This window comes from Amia ocellicauda, chromosome 7 (assembly GCF_036373705.1).
Source record: "Amia ocellicauda isolate fAmiCal2 chromosome 7, fAmiCal2.hap1, whole genome shotgun sequence".
Classification (NCBI taxonomy): domain Eukaryota; kingdom Metazoa; phylum Chordata; class Actinopteri; order Amiiformes; family Amiidae; genus Amia; species Amia ocellicauda.
The window spans coordinates 10,067,761-10,085,851 of record NC_089856.1 but is presented as its reverse complement, the minus strand read 5'-3'; the positions used below and the strand labels follow the sequence as shown (position 1 = coordinate 10,085,851).

At 42.4% G+C, this 18,091-nt stretch overlaps 1 protein-coding gene across 1 annotated transcript in view; it reads left to right on the top strand.

The window, feature by feature from the left end:
- nckap1l (NCK associated protein 1 like) overlaps positions 1-17,889 on the top strand; it is a 28,965-nt gene extending 11,076 nt beyond the window's left edge. Inside the window, exons 12-30 of the mRNA XM_066708295.1 lie at positions 594-703; positions 1,586-1,718; positions 2,198-2,279; positions 4,405-4,463; positions 4,706-4,851; positions 5,314-5,446; positions 5,740-5,859; positions 6,912-7,051; positions 7,380-7,511; positions 8,411-8,629; positions 9,918-10,048; positions 11,303-11,400; positions 11,837-11,930; positions 12,688-12,770; positions 13,523-13,603; positions 13,907-14,117; positions 15,381-15,490; positions 16,734-16,823; positions 16,921-17,889. Coding sequence (XP_066564392.1) covers positions 594-703; positions 1,586-1,718; positions 2,198-2,279; positions 4,405-4,463; positions 4,706-4,851; positions 5,314-5,446; positions 5,740-5,859; positions 6,912-7,051; positions 7,380-7,511; positions 8,411-8,629; positions 9,918-10,048; positions 11,303-11,400; positions 11,837-11,930; positions 12,688-12,770; positions 13,523-13,603; positions 13,907-14,117; positions 15,381-15,490; positions 16,734-16,823; positions 16,921-17,037 — 2,289 coding nt within the window. The 3' untranslated portion in view covers positions 17,038-17,889. The remainder of the gene's footprint in view (positions 1-593; positions 704-1,585; positions 1,719-2,197; positions 2,280-4,404; positions 4,464-4,705; positions 4,852-5,313; positions 5,447-5,739; positions 5,860-6,911; positions 7,052-7,379; positions 7,512-8,410; positions 8,630-9,917; positions 10,049-11,302; positions 11,401-11,836; positions 11,931-12,687; positions 12,771-13,522; positions 13,604-13,906; positions 14,118-15,380; positions 15,491-16,733; positions 16,824-16,920) is intronic.
- Positions 17,890-18,091: the final 202 nt, after the last annotated feature.

The following is an 18,091-nucleotide window of genomic DNA, read 5'->3' as shown; positions in this document are numbered from 1 at the left end:
TAAGGGGGAAAGATTCCCCTGCTCTGACGCTGGCAATTTAGCTGTTCCCTTGACCAGGCCGTGCACCATGGGTGACCAGACCTTTCCCTCCTGTGCTGCTACACTGTAATCCGTGTCTCCAAGTCTCTTTTTAAATCTTGCTTGATAACTCACCTATTCCAACTGCATCGTTGTATTCACTCTCGAATGGTGCAGTCTACTACTAGGTTTTCTTGATTTATGATATGCCTGTTTTTACTGTTATTTTATCAGTGTACTCCTTTGTGAAGCACTTTGTGAGATTTATTCATGACAGGTGCTACATAAAACAAAGATTATTATTGCTTTGCTCTTTTCAGAGCAGTTCTCTTTTTTTTTAACCTTAGATTTGTTTGGCACCTTTAATGTTAGCCAGAAGTGATACTCTTTGCAAATAATTTTAAAGTCCAATATTGCACATCCTGTCACCACACAATAAGGCAACCATAATCAATCATCAAAGGGGACGTCCATAACAAACCCACAAGCTGTAGATTTCTGCGGGTAACACAGCAGTTGAACGTATTTGGTGATCTCAGCCGTTCATCTCCCTCCCCTTTTTCCTCTCCATCCAGGCCTTGTTTGTCTTCATGGCTCTGTCATTCTCCCGTGACGAGATCCTCTGGCTTGTCCGTCACTCTGAGAACGTCCCCAAGACCAAGACCCCAGAAGACTACATGGACTCGTGAGTGAAAAACAGCGGTCACCTCCCCAAAGCATGCTTTTTTTTTTCTCCCTCTCTCTCTCAGACACAGCCCAGTCTGGGGCACCCTCTGTCAGTCTTTGAGATGTTTCGTTCCGGTTCTCAAACACACTTCAAACCACAGCCAACACAAACAAAGCACAAACAAGAGCATTTGGGTTTGAACAGCTTTAAACCCTTGAAGAAGCGGGACAGTTTTCCTAAACAATGCCATGGGGGACAGGGGAGGTGGGACCAAGGATTCCTGGCACAGTATCCGAGGATACACTAATTCCATATTAGTGTTGTCATCGCCTCAAGTACTGCAGCCCATATAAACCGAGTGACGGACTGTCTGCTCTGAGGCACAGTTTCACAATTAATATATGCCAGTTTTGTGCAAGCTCAGTTTAAAATCATCGCAGACCAGATAACTGTCAGTCTATGCAAATTTGAGGATATGAATTATTATAAAATAAGATCCTTCCAAAAAAAGTGTTTATTTAATTTCACACCATTACCAATTACTCTAAATGCAATCCAGTGTCGACCCTGTAAAGAAGTGGAGTGTGAATGCAGGGGACGTTTGAAATTTGTATCTGTGTAAAAAAAGCATTTAAAGGCAGGAGACGCCAGGCCTGCTTTGAGGGCCACAGCCCAACGGGTTTGTCCAAGTCCAAATCCCCCACCTTCCTTAGTGCTAGGCAGAGGAGTTGATTTAGTCCAGTCAATCATTTCACTGGAGTAATTTGAAACTCAGACCCCTGGGCCCAGTGGTTTAATTTAGGCATGTTGTGGAACTGTGTAAGGTAAGGCTTCTGTGGGCTTTAACAGGGCAACCGATCACAGCACAGAGCATTTTACATGCTTGTTTGTTCATTACAGGCAGATGGCGGAGCTGCTGTTCTACATGGAGAAGCTGAGGACAATGATGCGCCGCCACAGCCGTATCATCCAGCGCTACCACCTGCAGTACCTGGCTCAGTTCGACGCGCTGGCCCTCAACGACACCATGCAGGTACGGCACCGAGGCCACCGAGCGGACTGCTGACACCAATGTGCTACAGCGACAGCGTTCTGGGCTCTGTACGGTCACTGACGGAGAGTTACAGGATCGTGGTGATATTTTTCAAATTTTCCCTACCTGTGGTATTTGCAGAATGTAATCCTAGGCCTGGCTACCCAAAATGGATGCGATAGGGTGATTGTGCTCTGTGTTTTGTCACAGTTGTATTCATCAGGTGCCCAGATTGCTCAAGCTGGAGTTAATTATTTTAATTCTAATTTATTTATTCATTAGCAGACTTACAGTTTTCACAAAGAACCTTTTAAATGTGATTTCTGCTGAGCCTAATACAGTGTCCCATGCTATTTTGCTATTTTGAAGAAACTACCACTTAGAATTGCAAAACAGAGCCCCCCAAGAAGATTAGTGAGGACAATATAGAGCATATAGAGCAGGCCACTTACCTGGTCTGTCCATCTGTCCCTGCTTAGACCCTGTACGTGTGTCCTGAGGAAGAGTCCGTCCTGATGACCTCCTTCGTGTCCACCCTGTCTGGAATGACGATTAAGCAAGGTGAGTCAGAATTATGGAAGCCTCTCAGATAACTGCCAAGCTCAGTAAGAAATAAAAAATACACACACACACACACACACACACACACACACACACACACACACACACACACACACACACACCTCAATTCAGCTAAACAACAATTAAACTTGTCTCACTTCAGTGATAAATCTCATGGAGAAAATAATCAACAAAACATTGCGCTTCTTAAACCTGATCCTATCAAAGGCCTTGTTGGACTGGAGAGCTTAAAGTGTGCAGTGCAAGAATCAGTTATATGCCATTTTTCCAGTTCAATTCTAGCACACAAGCAACTTTAAAACAATAAATACATTTAAAACTTATCAAATAATGGTGGATGTCAAACTCTGGCATGTGGGCTCCTTCAGGGTTTCAGGATGCGTCTTGTTATAATTTCCTGGATAGTGGAAAAACTACAAAAGGACCGAATTTGCCTTCCCCGCGGCAACTACAGTGTTAGTGTTCCTCGATAGTAATTATAGTTTCTGTAGAAACTTGCACTAACAATCTCCACTGAGCATTAATCTCCTCTGTTGTTGGAAAGCTGAAAACAAGTAAACAATCCCACATTCAAAAAAGTTGGAAAATGATCACCACCTGATCTTGCCCCTCGTCTGCGCAGGTTTGAATAAGCTAATGCATAGTAATGTTTGTTATTATTGTATGTATTCACAAGCTAAACAGCAACTTTATTATTCAAGTACACTTTGCATGACTATAATGCTCATCAAGTTTTGTCTGAAATTAAAACATGTACTTCTGTAGGTACCACACAAAGAAGCACAAAAATGACCTATGTACACATTTGTGTATGTTAACAGAATTGTTTATATGTTACACTCAATTTTCACATGATAATAATAACCGTGGGGGAAAACCAGCGAAGTGATGGTTGTGTATGTGACAACACCGACACAGACTATAAATATGAAAACAAGTGCAGCAGGAAAGCAATACACATTTTATAGTATACTGTAAATACATTTTTCGAGACCCCCTATTAGCACCAAGGAACTCTACTGTTGCTGTAACACACAGAACGCTTTCTATACAAGAAGAAAAAAACAACTTTACAGATAAGCTTTACTCTGAATTTGTTTTAGTTAGCTCCTTAGGTGCTGATCAGGGTCTCCAGGGTTTCGGTTATTATTAAAATGTGGAAATTGAGTGTAACATATAAATGGTCTTACAATTTTTAGATTTTTTCTGTAGGTGGCAGCTCCACCTTACTTTGTGCAGACTGGCCTGGAATAAGAAAGTTAGTATGTTCCTTACAAACACACAGGGTAATACACATTATGGTGCATTAGCCTATTCATAGAAACCAGCGTGGCATGATTCAAGTGATGTAAAACCTGGAATACACTTCAATCACAGTGATCGCTGCAGATTACAGGTTTTTTCACCTTTTTTGAATGTGGGATTGTTTGCTTGCACAAATCTCCATTGCACATTAATCTCCCCTGTTGTTAGAAAGGAGTAAAGAATAACTCAGTCTTCACTGTTTTTCCTGCATAAGAATAAGACTAACTTATTCTTTACTCCTTTCTAACAATACGGGAGATTAATGCGCAGTGGAGACACGTGTTTATACAAATTTCTACGGAAACTATAATTACTATCAAGGAATAAGACCGTGAAACACTAACACTGTAGTTGGAAGGCAAATTCGGTCCTTTTGTAGTTTTTCCACTATCCAGGAAATTACAACAAGACGCATCCTGAAACCCTGAAGGAGCCCACATGCCAGAGTTTGACATCCGCCAGTATTTAGTAAGTTTCAAATGTATTTATTTATGAAAGTTGCTTGTGTGCTAGGATCAAACTGGAAGAGTGGTACACTACTTTACATTGTATCAACACAAAAATGCATATAACTGATTCTTGCATTATACACTTTAAGCTCTCCAGTCCAACAAGGCCTTTGATAGGATCAGGCTTAAGAAGCGCAATGTTTTGTGTCTTACTCATACATTATAGACTAACACAAAGACACATAACCGAGATTAAAGGAATTGTGCACATTACGCTTTAAACATAATAAAGATTGATTGATTGATTGATTAACTCTGATTGCAATTTAAACTCTCTGATGTCCACACAGTGGAGAACGGAGAGGAATTCGACTTCCGGGGACTCAGACTAGACTGGTTGAGGCTCCAGGTAGAATCAATTCTCGGTCAATCATGTTCCCTGTGATCACTCTGGATCAAAACTGTTGACTGTTAAGACCTCTGCTTACTCCAAGTCATGTTATTTCTTTCTTTGTTCATTTAGATTAAATTCAGCTGTGGGTTTTACGTGGGACTTGGCTATGATGCTTTTTGACATATTGTTTAGTACATAAAGCAAAAAGAATTTAATATTGATATGCCTTTCCCCTTGTGCTGTTTGGTTTGGTTCAGTCATACACCAGCGTCTCCAAGGCCCCTCTGAGCCTCAAGGAGAGCCCTGACCTGGCCAAGCTCATGAACATGACCACCTTCCACACCATGATGATGGACAACATACAGGGGCTTCTGCAGGAAACCTCAGACCTTTCCACCTTATGGTCAGTTTCCACTTCGCTCCCACAAAATCCATAGCAGCTTCTTCAGATCAATTTCAATATTTTATATTTGCCAGATACGATTACTCTTGCTACTTGCTAAGCCCATATGGCAAGAAACTGCCATGTCAGTTTACTGAAATTAAGAAGAAAGATAAAAAAATAAAACGTAGTCAGGTGATGAAACACTGCTAATGAGTGATCTGACATCCCCAATCTTAATTTCACCCATCTGTGACTGGGGCAAAACCAGTCTCTTGTCATACAGGCCCAGCAAGTGGGGCTACGTGTTTCAAAGTACTACAGTCCTCTCAACTACATTCGTTTGTCTGAATCGCTCACTTTGCCGGAGACAGACAAACAATCTGCCCTGGGTGAAAGCAAGATGTTGATGGTCTTGAGAACAGGTGAAAAGCTTGGTTTCACGGTTGGGCTGGGGTGAAACGGATGCTCTCCCTGTTGCAGTTTCTACCCACGCATCATGGAGAAGATGTTCAACCAGAGCTGCGAGGAGGTGCAGATGCAGCGATATCTCATCGCCTTCCCGTGGATCTGCTCCCACTTCAGCCAGTGCTCTGACCCACTGTGTCCAGAGGAGGTCAGTAGAGAGTGCCAGCAAGGCAGGCACAACTATTTGGTGACTGATCCTTAGGACAGTATGGTACAGAATAATTTATATTAAAATATACAATGCAGTAAAGCACAGTCAATTTCAGGCATGGAGTCATATTGTAAAGCATCATGCTTCACTGATGCTGGAGGCCCTATACTTCCATCCATCATGTACGAAACCAAAGGCAGCTCAGCTCTCCTTACTGAGCACAGTGCAATACAGTTTAAGCCTTGGAAAGTCACATAGCCTGTGTTTCTCTGGCTGTCTCCTGTGCACAGGGCTCAGCTTTGGAGAAGAAGAGCTTGAAGTACTGCATCGCTTTCCTGGAGGAGATCGCCAAGCAGACCTGCAATGTCATCATGGAGATATGTGCCGAACAATGCAACCTTAGTGACCAGGTATGGCACCGGAGTCGGAAGCATGCATGTGCGTGTGTGTGTGTGTTGTGGGTAGGGGCTGTGCATCTCAGAGGGGTATTGCTGACTGTCATAATCTGTATTCTGATACTGTGAGAAACAATGGCTCCCATAATCAGAGTGTGTTTCAATAACAATCTAATCTAATGAAAGCTATACAGATGAAGTTAACCCACATTAAGCACTAGTTAAACCCGATTCTAAAGATTTCTCTACTAGGACAGCAATTTCGAAGCCCCAGCCTCTACGTTTCACACAACAGACCTTGCACTCTCTCTCAGAAAGGACAACCCCCCCCCCGCTCATTTAACAGAGCCAATTAAGTCAGACACACACTCCATTTAGGAGCAAGTCTGCCGCCAACTGGGGTGGGAATTGTCTAGGGCACTAGTTCCTCAAAGGGATGAAGTTGTGACAACATCTATCCGCTTCTGTTTATTAAACAAGTTTTACCAGGAGGAAAGCCACCGAGATCAAAAGAAAATCTGTTTTTTTGATTGGGCCCTGGGGGGGCAGACTGCGTGACGTACGTGTTTAAACAACGCCGTCAGCAAAAACTTGCCAAAATAACCTTTTGTTGTATCCCATCGCACAGCTGTGTTATACTAGCTGGGCAAGACTGTGTCAGTCAAAGAGTTGTATTGAGGCTCTACAAAGGTCACCACCCGTATGTTCGTTTTTGATTTGCATCTGACAAACCGTCCTCACCCAGATGTGTTGAATTGAATTTCCACCACAGTTTCCAAATAACTATACCAGTTCATGGATTCAGTGTCTTCATCTATGAAAGGACACTGGCTAGGGAGATGTGACTGCACAATGTTACTCAATTAGCCTACTGAGAGCTTCCCATGTAAAGGAATAAGGTCTTAGGGTATAAAGAAACACCTAGACAAATTAAACACCAAGCACGCAACATAAGCATGGCCTACGCAAAGACAGTAGTCTCTTGTGCCTCGGCTTCGTGCGTCATGCAGGACCCAATGCCGTGTCTCCTGTAGACGTGGCCGACATCTCCTCTCCCCTCTCTATAGCTCCTGCCCAAGCATTGCGCACAGACCATTAGCAAGGCTCGCAACAAGAAGCAGAAGAAGCAGACCCCCAGGAAGAACGAGGTGCAGAGTGAGAAGCCAGGCACCGAGAGCCAGAGGAAGGACCGTGCCATCGTTACCAAGTGAGCACGCAGCCAGTGACTGACCTACTGAGGCTCCCGAAAACTCTCTGAGCTCCCGATGGCAGGAAACACTCAGCAGACTTCAACAGCCATAGTGGACATTTAAAAATTAAGCTGTTGTTGTGTTTATGCCTCAGGAGCACAGAAATGTGCTGGAAAAACTGTTTAAGTCTTGATAAGGAAGACATCTGTAAGTTTTCAAGTTTTCAAGTTTTGTGTGAAGCAGGGGAGTGGGCAAGAATTGAGTTTCTCTTCCTCTCTCTACCTCTCTCCCTCCCTCTATCTTGCTCTCTATCTGAATCTCTCTCTCTCTCACGGTTCTTCACAGTATGGACAAACTGCACCTGACCCTGACAGAATTGTGTGCCTCCTTCAGCCACTCCCACCACTTCACAGTGTGGGACCACACCATCATCCCTGCCGAGTTCCTCCTTGCTCAGCTCGAGATCCGCCTCGCCAGGTACTGCTCCCTCCCTCTTCTCCTCTCTTCATCCCTCACTTTTCTTCTCCTGTCTTAGCAGCTGGGGCCAGGCCAGAAGACATGGATTGTTCTCACAGCCTGGGAAAATGAAACCATACAGGCCCAACATTTCCTTTGCTAGAGGCTGGTCTCGTATGTGAAGTCAGGACGCTGGAAGATTAATGTCACAAACTTCCTTGTGGTGTCTTTCTGATGAAAAGCATATCTAAATATTTGCAACGATGGTCTGGTGTGCTTATATACAACCGATCTTCTTCACTGAATCACGGGTATGGTAAACTACAGTCAAAACAGTGCAAACACACAGCCAAGAGTCAGACACAGGGAGGAACTGAATCGGGAAAAGCTCTTTCAGCTGCGCTACGCAGTCTCAGCTCTCTATTATACAGGCCCAGCTACTCTCTTCTGGTTTCAGTCAAAACTTAAGACAAATTTGTCTTCTCTGGCTATCCTTTGGCTTGTTCCTGTCACTCGACCTGCTTCTGGTCTTACTACAGCCATCCTTCAATGCACTTAGAACCTGGCTCACATTTTGCACTTGCCACATGTTCCAGAAGGTTTACTGTTGAATTACTTCAGGTATATAGTAAGTAGTCAAATGCAATATGCAGTAAGTTTTTACTTCTTTTAGTGCTCTCTTTATCAGCCTGTGCTTCTATTGTCTAGCAGGTTTCTATCACCTTGGTTCTTGGAAGAAACAGACTTGTCTGAATCAAATAAACCCAACATATGGTGTCGTTAGTCAAATGAATGTGATTGTTGGTAACTGGGATTGATCATTAAATTAAATAAATAAATACATAAATACATAAACAAATTAAAAGTGGGCACCACGAAAAGGCGCGAAAAATAACCTAGCCTGTCATGTTTTGTTTCAGGACCATCGTGCGGATGACTGACTACAACCAGTCCACACAGGCGATCTCCCGGCCCTCTGACCTGCTGGCAGGGGTTAGGGCCTACATGACATCCCTGCAAATCCTGACCCGCTACATCAGTGTGGACGTGACGCGGATGTTGAGGAGTTTGCTGCTGCAGCAGACTCAGCCACTGGACAGCCAGGGCGAGCAGACTGTCACAACCCTGTACACCAACTGGTACCAGTCTCCCTTTGGGGCTCCCGCCGCTGCCTTTCTCCAGCATTCAAAGCGTGTGCTACAAACAGAAAACCCTGCTGCGTTAATATCCTTCCTTAGATCCCAGTTTGGGAAAAAATTGTCCTTGTGACTGCGCTCAACCAAAATTACAGAGGCCCAAGCTTCAAGAACAAGTGCATAGAAAAAGGGACCACACACTCCAAAAGTCCATCCAATGACTTAATTATTAAAACTATTATCACCACTTTGTCGGTTTAATAATAAGTCTTTCGTTGGCGTGTGCGGTCACTCTTCCTTATAAAGATACTTACATATACAGGGGGAAAAAAGCACAATATGATGGACACAAACACATCCATATTTGGTAGCATCACACTTCTGGAACATATCTCTGACAAGGCAAATTTACTGTAAAAGGAGTGCTGGGCGTCTTGATGGAGATATGAGATTCAGTACTTTATGTCGAGGAGGGCAAAAGGAACCCTATAAAGCTGTACTATACTTCAATAGGCTTGTGAGGAAAATTCAGGCATGATAGAAGTTTTTGAATTAAGATATATTATGAACAGCTGAATCTCTCTGAAAAGGCTAATTTACTGTTAAAGGAGTGTTGGACGTCTTTATGGGGATAAAAGAGATGGAGTACTTTTATTATGTCAATTGTCCTTAAATTGAACAATTCATATCTGCAGTACTCGGCTGACGTTGCATCTAATCTGGCAAATCTGACACCTGTTCAAGCATCTGCTAAAGCAGGAGTATTTTACATAATTAGAAAACAAACCACCCATCCCAAAACTGCAATTAAAGTGCTGTATTGTATAAATACAAAGCCTGCGGGTTCATACTCTATAATGTATTAGGTTGTTATAGGTATATGGAGCTACAGCTATAAGGTTGTGTTTCTGGAAAAAGTACTGATGAACTTCTATGGAACACAGGTTGTTGACTTGTGTTATAATGTTACACAGCTGTCAGGACAGTGGTGTAAGTTGGGACACCTGTATGGACAGTCAGTGTCCACTAAACTTTATCTGGCTTGGTATTCCGTCTCCAATCCTCTGCAGTGTTAACATCGGCTTCCAGCAATAACTCAACATAATACGACAATTACTCAGTTTATTACATTTACAGTCATACTACAGATAGTTTAACAGAACGGTTGCATATGAGAAGTGGTTTTCAACCCTGACTCTCGAGGACCCCTGCATCTTTAGGTTCATCTGCCAGTTTAACTCCCTGATGGGACCCAGGGGTAGTGGCTCCTAACGTGTGGGTGTCCCCTCAGGTACCTGGAGGGCCTTCTACGGCAAGCAAGCAGCGGCCAGATCATCCATTCCCCTAACATGCGCTGCTTTATGAACCAGTCCAACGAGAACGAGACCAGCTTCAGTGCCCAGGAGTACTCCGACATCAAAGGTGAGAGCCTTATGCAGCTGTAGGGCCACTATTTATTTTGGTTTAAAAATCCCCACTTTCTCATGTGAGCTCCAGCATGAGACAATGCTCCTACAAGTATGTTCTTCCCACAGTACAAACTAAATTGCCTGAGCAACTCCATTTCCAGGAACTGTACAACACTCTAGGCATCAGCATCCTGGCTCAGGGATGCCAAGAAAGGCCGCGTATCTGAAACCTACGCAGTGAATTACAATACGATTCAGCATCCATTAACTGGAGAACAAACCTGTAGGCTGCAGCTAGAGGATTCCCACATTCACGACTCCCAGTGATTCACAATCCACAGACTCCTTGGTTCAGGCAGTCATTGAAGGATATAAATTGCATTCATAAATTGGAGTTAAGCACCAAGCCCAGCTACGGCATCTCTGGGGACGCACTGCAACTCCCTTTACAAAGCTTAACCACGCAGGGTTCAGAGTGCCCCACATCCAAATCCGCACCGAAGCCCACACCGCTTGTATGGGGTCGATGCTTTGATTCATAAACTCCTCCATCTCCAGAGACAGAGCAACACACATCCCAGCTTAATCATCTTCTTTCAAGGATTACAAAACACGGGCTCGATTCCTAGGCCGAGAGCGCAGCATGCATTGGTAACAAAGCCACGTCTGTAAACTCGCACCGCAGCGCAGACACAGATAAATCAGCTTTATGTTTTGCTTTGCGCTGGACTTCACTTCCAGTATAAAATTGAGACAGTTCAATAGGCCTGTAGTCACCAAATAATTGTTACAATATATCACATTATTCATTGTTTTACATACAATTACCCATTTATTTAGTTGTGTTTTTACTGGAGAATTCTAGGTACAGTTCCTTGTTCAACAGCAGTGTCCCCCACCTGGGATTAAACCCAAAACCCTCCACTCCAGAGTCCAGAACCCAAACTGCTACTCCACATGGCTGCCCATATATGTACTATACATGTATACATGCATGTACTTCTAAAAACCCACAGATTGTTACAATTAGTTTACAACAAAATAATCTTTGGGCTAGTTTAAAAACATTACCTTTGTCACAGTGCGTTTAATTATGGATGAATCAATTTAGTTTTAACACGAAAACCCTGAACTAACGCTGCCATTTCACTAGCAACGTTGTGCTCATTATAATCCTGAACATTGCCCCCTGACCAAACACAAAGACTGAACTGCATCCTTGTACCTCTCACTTTGTGTGTGTGCGTGCGTGTGTGTGTGTGTGTAGAATTGCAGGCCCTGGCAGAACTGATCGGGCCCTATGGGATGAAGTTCCTTAGCGAAAATCTAATGTGGCACATTACCTCGCAAGTCAGTGAGCTGAAGGTAGGATCTCACTGCCTTAGACCTTCCTTTTGGTTTGTCAGGATTTGTGCTCCACAGTGGTACTTCCCCCACATCCCACCACTGCAACACTGTGGGCATGATTAGACTTCAGGACAGCAGCTGGTGAAGAAGGCACTGCCACATCTTTTATTCACCAAGGTCCCATGTGCATTTGTGTCTCCTTTATGCAATGCTGTTACAACTTATTCGCGTTTCCCATCCTTAGCCATTTGACTGCCTTCTCTTTACAAATGGCTTTCACACCTCCTACCCTATATTGTACTGATGCACTTGCTAAACTATATAATAACAATCTCCCACAGTCTTAAGCTGTAGCACTTCAAGGTTAAAACAACTAAGAGTGTGTGTGCACATTTGAGAAACAAAGACTCCTTCCTTCTCCTCGCTTCACCTCTTTTTTCTTGCTGGATTTCAGAAACTTGTGATTGAGAACATGGATATCCTGGTTCAAATGAGGTCCAACTTTGACAAACCAGAGAAAATGGCCGATCTCAAGAAGAGACTGCCGGGTATGTACAGGACTGGGCGAGATGTACCTGAGAAACATTACAGACAACAGGATGCTGGCTCCTGCGGTTTCAGAAACGCATGTGTGGAGATATCATCAAAAACGTTCTGATAGTGTCTAGATTGGAATGAGCCGCCCGTTCTTCTCAGCTCTGCTTATCACAATAGCTAAACCGTTTGACGTTATTCTACAGAAGCGGCTAATGAGTAGATTGTCATGTCCGGGAAATAATAGGGGTTTCAAATTCAGAGCATCAGACCGTCTCTTGTTATTAATTCATAACGACTGATACAAATGCAGAGAAGAACAGAATCTGAGATGAGCAAGGTTAGTCTTCATCAGGATTGAGACAGTAGAGTCAAAAAAAGCTGAGGAATTACTCCTAAACAAGAGCTTCCTATTGGGTCCACTGCATAGTCAATGCGGAACCATGTTTTGTTTTTGTTTATTTAATAATAATTGAATAGTGATTTAATATTTACTTGTCACACAGTTTACTGAGGTAAGGCTAGGTAAAAGACTTTGGGGGGAAATATGGGGAAGAAATCTTCTTTGTAGGTGGTATGCCTGGATTCCAATTTGAGAGTATAGAGTATAGAGTAATTCACAATTATTTACTTTAGACTGGTCACTTTTTTTCCATCACCTATTTAAGACTGTAACTAACCATAACCATCAGCAGTGCCCCTCCCCATGTCATGACCTGACCACCAGCATGTAAACGCAGGCCCTGACTCTCCCTTGCTCTGGTCCTGCAGCATCTGAAAATGTCCTGAAGAGGATGACCATCATTGGGGTGATCCTGTCCTTCAGGGCCATGACTCAGGATGCACTCAGAGAGGTATATACTAAGTTACTGCCGTCTTCAGTTCAACTCTCCGTCAGCATCGGCCACAATAGCTAAGCCATAAATCAGAGACTTTCCTCTTCCCTTTACCATGCTCATTAATCATCCAAGATCCTCCATAAATTGGTATTATTATTATCTTAATGTTTTTTATCAGAGCCCCTGTACACAAGGCCACTTTGTGTTGTTTATCAACTACGAACATAAAAATGTCTACATATATACACAATGGTCATAAGATCAATACAAACAAATTCATCCACACAACGGTAAATAAAATGATGGTAGAAGAGATGACATTTTGAGGCAAAAGTGTTATTAAAAAGTTTAAACTTTAATTCACTAGTAAATGGCTCTAATATCATCAGACACATTCTGATAGTGTCTAAATTGAAAAGATCCAATAATGCTCCTCAGCTCTGCTTATCACAATAGCTTAACCATTTGACATTACTCTACAGAAACTGCTTTCTATACAGGTCAATGGCTACTGAGCTCAAATTCAGAGCATCAGACTGTCTCTTACTATTAATTTAAACTGACTTTGCAGAGGAGAACAGAATCTGATATGAGCAAGCTTAGTCTTCATCAGATTGAGACAGTAGAGTCAAAAAAGTACTTTTTATGAGGCAAACATCTTCTTAAAAAGTTTAAACTTTAAGTCACTAATAAATGTCTCTAACAACTGAACTGAATAACAGGAACACTTTACCTGTGCTAAACACATGCTGTGCTGTTCTCATCAGGTTATGCAAAACCACTGTCCCTTCCTCATTGGACCTATTGAGTGTCTGAAGGATTTCATCTCTCCAGAAACAGACATCAAGGTAAGTCATATTTTGTAAATTCCTCTCCACCCAAAAGGTTGCAAAGTCTGTAAATCCTTTATTATACAAGAAATGCAATATATTGCTTCCCACTCTTAAAGCAGTCTGTTGCCACACCATACTTATGGGTTGTTTCAACATTCGCCACATACCTAGAAGGAAGCTCAAGATCCTAGTAACACTAAGTCATGCTCCGATATATATATAAAAATCGATCTTCAGTTTTGTGGTAAGTGAGTGGGAGTGCCAATAAGAGGGAATGGCACAGAGTCAGGCAGTGACGCTCTGTTGTTCTCTGTGCAGGTGACCCTCAATGTGTTTGAGCTAGCCTCGGCGGCAGGCGTACCCTGTGAAGTCGACCCTGCTCTCGTCTCCGCTCTGGCCAACATGCGCACAGACAACTCTTCTACAGATGAGGAGTATAAGCTGGCCTGCCTTCTGCTCGTGTACATTGCCGTGTCGCTGCCTGTCCTTGCGCTGGACGCCAACTCCTACTACAGCCGGGAATATGGAGGCAAGTTACGGACTCAATGTATCAATCAATCAAATCAATCAATAAAAAAGGTCCTCTACAGCACCTCATATACACAGTAACATGTTTCCAGGCACTTACAAACCAGGTAAATAAAAGTCATAATCATCACAGGCCTGGTTCGATCCTGATCTTAAATCATGAAATATTCCAGATGCTGCTGATAGAGAGAAAGTTCCAGAGTCTGGGAGCATGACTTTGATAGGACCGGGCATTTCCCACTCACTCAGAAAACAAACCACCTTCCATGTCTACGTTTTTCAGTTGGGAAACTGGAAGAATTGTGATTACTTATTTTTTTAAATATGTCTCTGTTCAGGTTAAATTCAAGTGCAATTGCTTCTCTATTGCAACGGCTTTCGTGCAGAGAAAAAATGGATCGATATTAGTCAGAGATTTTATCTCATTGCTGCTGTGGTCAGTTATTTTTTGATGCACATTACAGAAATACAGAAAATAACTTTACACTTGTTCCCTGGGCTAAGGGGGACTTCCTCTGATTTGCATGAGAAAGCTTTGAGGAGGAAGACATCTACAATAGGTTATCAATCTCTTTGTTAATCTTTTTAACTAGCCACTTTCTCAATCATATCAGCTGTGCATTTTCAGTACAGGGTTTTAATGTAACTCCAGTTAATCAACCCAACAGTCGTGTTTTACTCCTATGAAACTATGCATTCAGCATCTCTGTTTTTAATACACAAGCAAACTTCCTGGTATCATCTCTGTTTAGAGCACCATCGATTTTGCTGCCGCTGGTCCAGACAAGCAGAACAATCTTCTACCAAGAGAGAAATCTCACAATTCAGAGAAACATCACATGAAACCCTCCAAACCCTCCAAACTGATTAAAAATCTGGAAACCCCCAGCACTCACAGCTTTACAAAAAATACTTTTATTTTAATATCCTGTTAACCTTGTCTTCTTCACACATCCCCTTCACACATGTCGTTAGCATTTCTGCCACATGGTACCCAATTGTCCACACAGTGACCGAAGGGCTCATTCTTAATTACTTGTCATTGATCTTCTATAAGCATATAAACAACACTAAATAAATAAATAAAGGGAATAATGCCCACTCAGTTACAGCAAGGCTTTTGTTGACATTGTTGGCTTCAGTGGAAATACTGTATTGAGGTCCACTAGTTCACACTGGCTGTGGGCACAGAATGGGCACAATATTGTTTGGTAGTTCACAGCTCAAGCAGTCCCAGTAAGTCTGTCTTTCATCTCTTCCACAGGGCACCACAACAACATCCATTGCCTGGCCACAGGAATCAACCAGCTGGTGGCGGCCATGTTCACCACCCTCAACAAGAACATCGAGGAGCACCTGAAAGAGTTCCTGCTGGTGGGTTCACAGGACAGGTCGGCCTGGACCTGGGGTCAAATCCTGAAGAAAATACTCTCAAACTGCTTTTAATTGCTCACATCCTGATTAGGAAGCCTTAAAATTGGTTGTCAAAAACTACAGTTGTTTTGTGAGGGAGCTGAGGAAGCATTTGTTTTGAGAACAATTTGAGAAGAAATTCCTTTTGTAGTATCATCAGTGAGTACATTTGTTCTCAGTGATTTATTTTACTTATTTGAGATTTGTATGAAACATACATTTATTTTGTCTTTACTCCAGTTGGAGAAAAAGGGTTTGAAGTCATAAACTACACAGAAAATGGGATCTGCTACTTCATTTTTATTCTAAATCTATTTTTTTTGTTACTATTTTTTCCACTGGTAGAGCAAACAAGAGACATTTACTTTCAAAGCTGGTATTTTTTATGTCTGTATGTATTTATTGCAGTGTATACAGGACAGAATGGCACCAGCTCAGATCACACACTAGTGAATGGAGTTAGTGTGCTCCACGTTCTCAAAATTAAACAAGTTCTTATTCAGCACCTAAATAGTAGGACCAGCAATCCAGCTATAAATAGGGCTTGTCTTTTGTGGTGTATGTAATCTAGGCTCACATTCAAACTGATTGCTATGCTCTATAGTCAATTTTTGACATACAGTCAGGTTTTGACATATATAAAGTTTCTCTGTTTGAAACCAGAACAGAAACACACAGTACTGAGGAAATAACTAGGATAACACAGTCTGTACATTGTTTCAATATATATCACCTATGTGTCTCAGAGCTAACACATGGACAAATCTGAGTTTAAAAGTCCAAAAACCCAGCCCTTATGAGGTTGACTTGCACCTCAGACTTGCATCAGTCAACAGCTAACTTCAACTGTTGTTATCAGGCCTTGCTGGCTGAATTCTTTACCACAGACTATCAGATCTTTGATAACGATTCAAAATGGTGCAGCTCTTCAAACTGGTGCAGCAGAAAGCCATTTCACTCTGGTCGGTCTGCATGGTCGCAACCTTAGCACCCTGTCTACAACCAAGAGGTGATGTGAAACCTCTGACAATAGCAGCACCAAAGTCTACAGGCACGACAGGGAGAAAGCAGATTAAATGATTGTCTTAGAAGAAATTAAACACAGATACTGCACAAAGAGAGAGATGGGGATGCTTGTTTGACTTTCTGTTGTTCCTATTCTTCCAACTACCTCAGCCTGGTTACTAACCCATTTCTCCGGCAGGTGGCATCGTCCACCCTGCTGCAGCTGGGGCAGAACTTGGAACGGATCGAGAGCAAGAACCGAGAGTCCGTTTACCTCCTGCTGCACTTGGTGAGAAACAATTCCTTTATCTTAAAACTTTCACAGCAGCTAAACATCGACAGAAGTATACATGCATCTCTGTAACCATGTGTGTTTGCCTCCTTAGATTGTGGAGGAGTCGCCCTTCCTGACCCAGGACATGTTAGAGAGCTGTTTCCCCTATGTCCTACTGCGCAATGCCTACAGGGAAGTCTACAAGGCCTTCATCTTGACCACAGGGTGAAGGGAGCCACAGACCCCAGCAGTCGGCCTCCAGAGCTGGGTGAGGCCACCCTGGCATTTTCTTCCCAGTGCACAGAAGGACTTTCACGCGAGAAACTACATTGAATTAACCCTAATGGGCGTTGGGGCAGCACAGGAACACCCTTCTGCATAAAACCCTTAATTACTTAATTGATCCTGCTGCTGATGAGCAGTTAAAATAAATTATGGATAGGCTGAACTGGAGTTTGGAAGGATATGAGAGTAAAAAGTGTCCTGCCCCTGTTCAACCTACTGCATGAACTGGAGGAGACCTAAAAACTTGCCAAAGAAGTGCACCTCTGGATCAAGTCAACCCTGCACAGGTAACAGCAGAATTATGCAATTTCTGCAACTGCATGCATGATTTACTCCCTGTGAAGATGCATTTACAGTAGCTCGAATGAATCTTCAACAGTTTTGTAAGAATGTAAGAGAAAGTGCATGTCTTGCTTCTGTGGCAGTATAAGGTACACCCATGTACTTTTCCACATGATAGACAATATAATTTTTGATGGGGAACTATCTTTACTATCTCTGATAAAGCATTCCATGCATTTTTAAGCATTTTCCAAATCAACTGCCACTGGTATCACTGTAATCCTAGCAAGATATATAATCTACGTTATAGATTAATTAATTTTGGAAGAACTAACAACATTCTCAAAATCAGCTTCATAGTAAATGCACCAAGAAATTAAAAATATATTTTCATACAGCCTACCCATTTATGTTACCAACTGTCTTGGTAATTTTATCTGCAGCAATTTTTGTACACAGTGTGTTAATGACAAAGCTTTTTTCTTTTACTAATAAACAGAGGTATTGTGATGTTTTCAGTTTTTGCATTTTTTTTCTAAAAAGTGACTGACGTTAACAGTTTAAAGTTTCAACCACTTGGCTAGGTAGTTAATTCTGGACAGGCACAACACTTTGTATAAAGAAATCCCTCCTGTTTCCAGAGACTAACAAGCACATCTGAAAGAACACATAATACTGACAATATATCAGAATATATTTCTACGTTGGATGGAAAT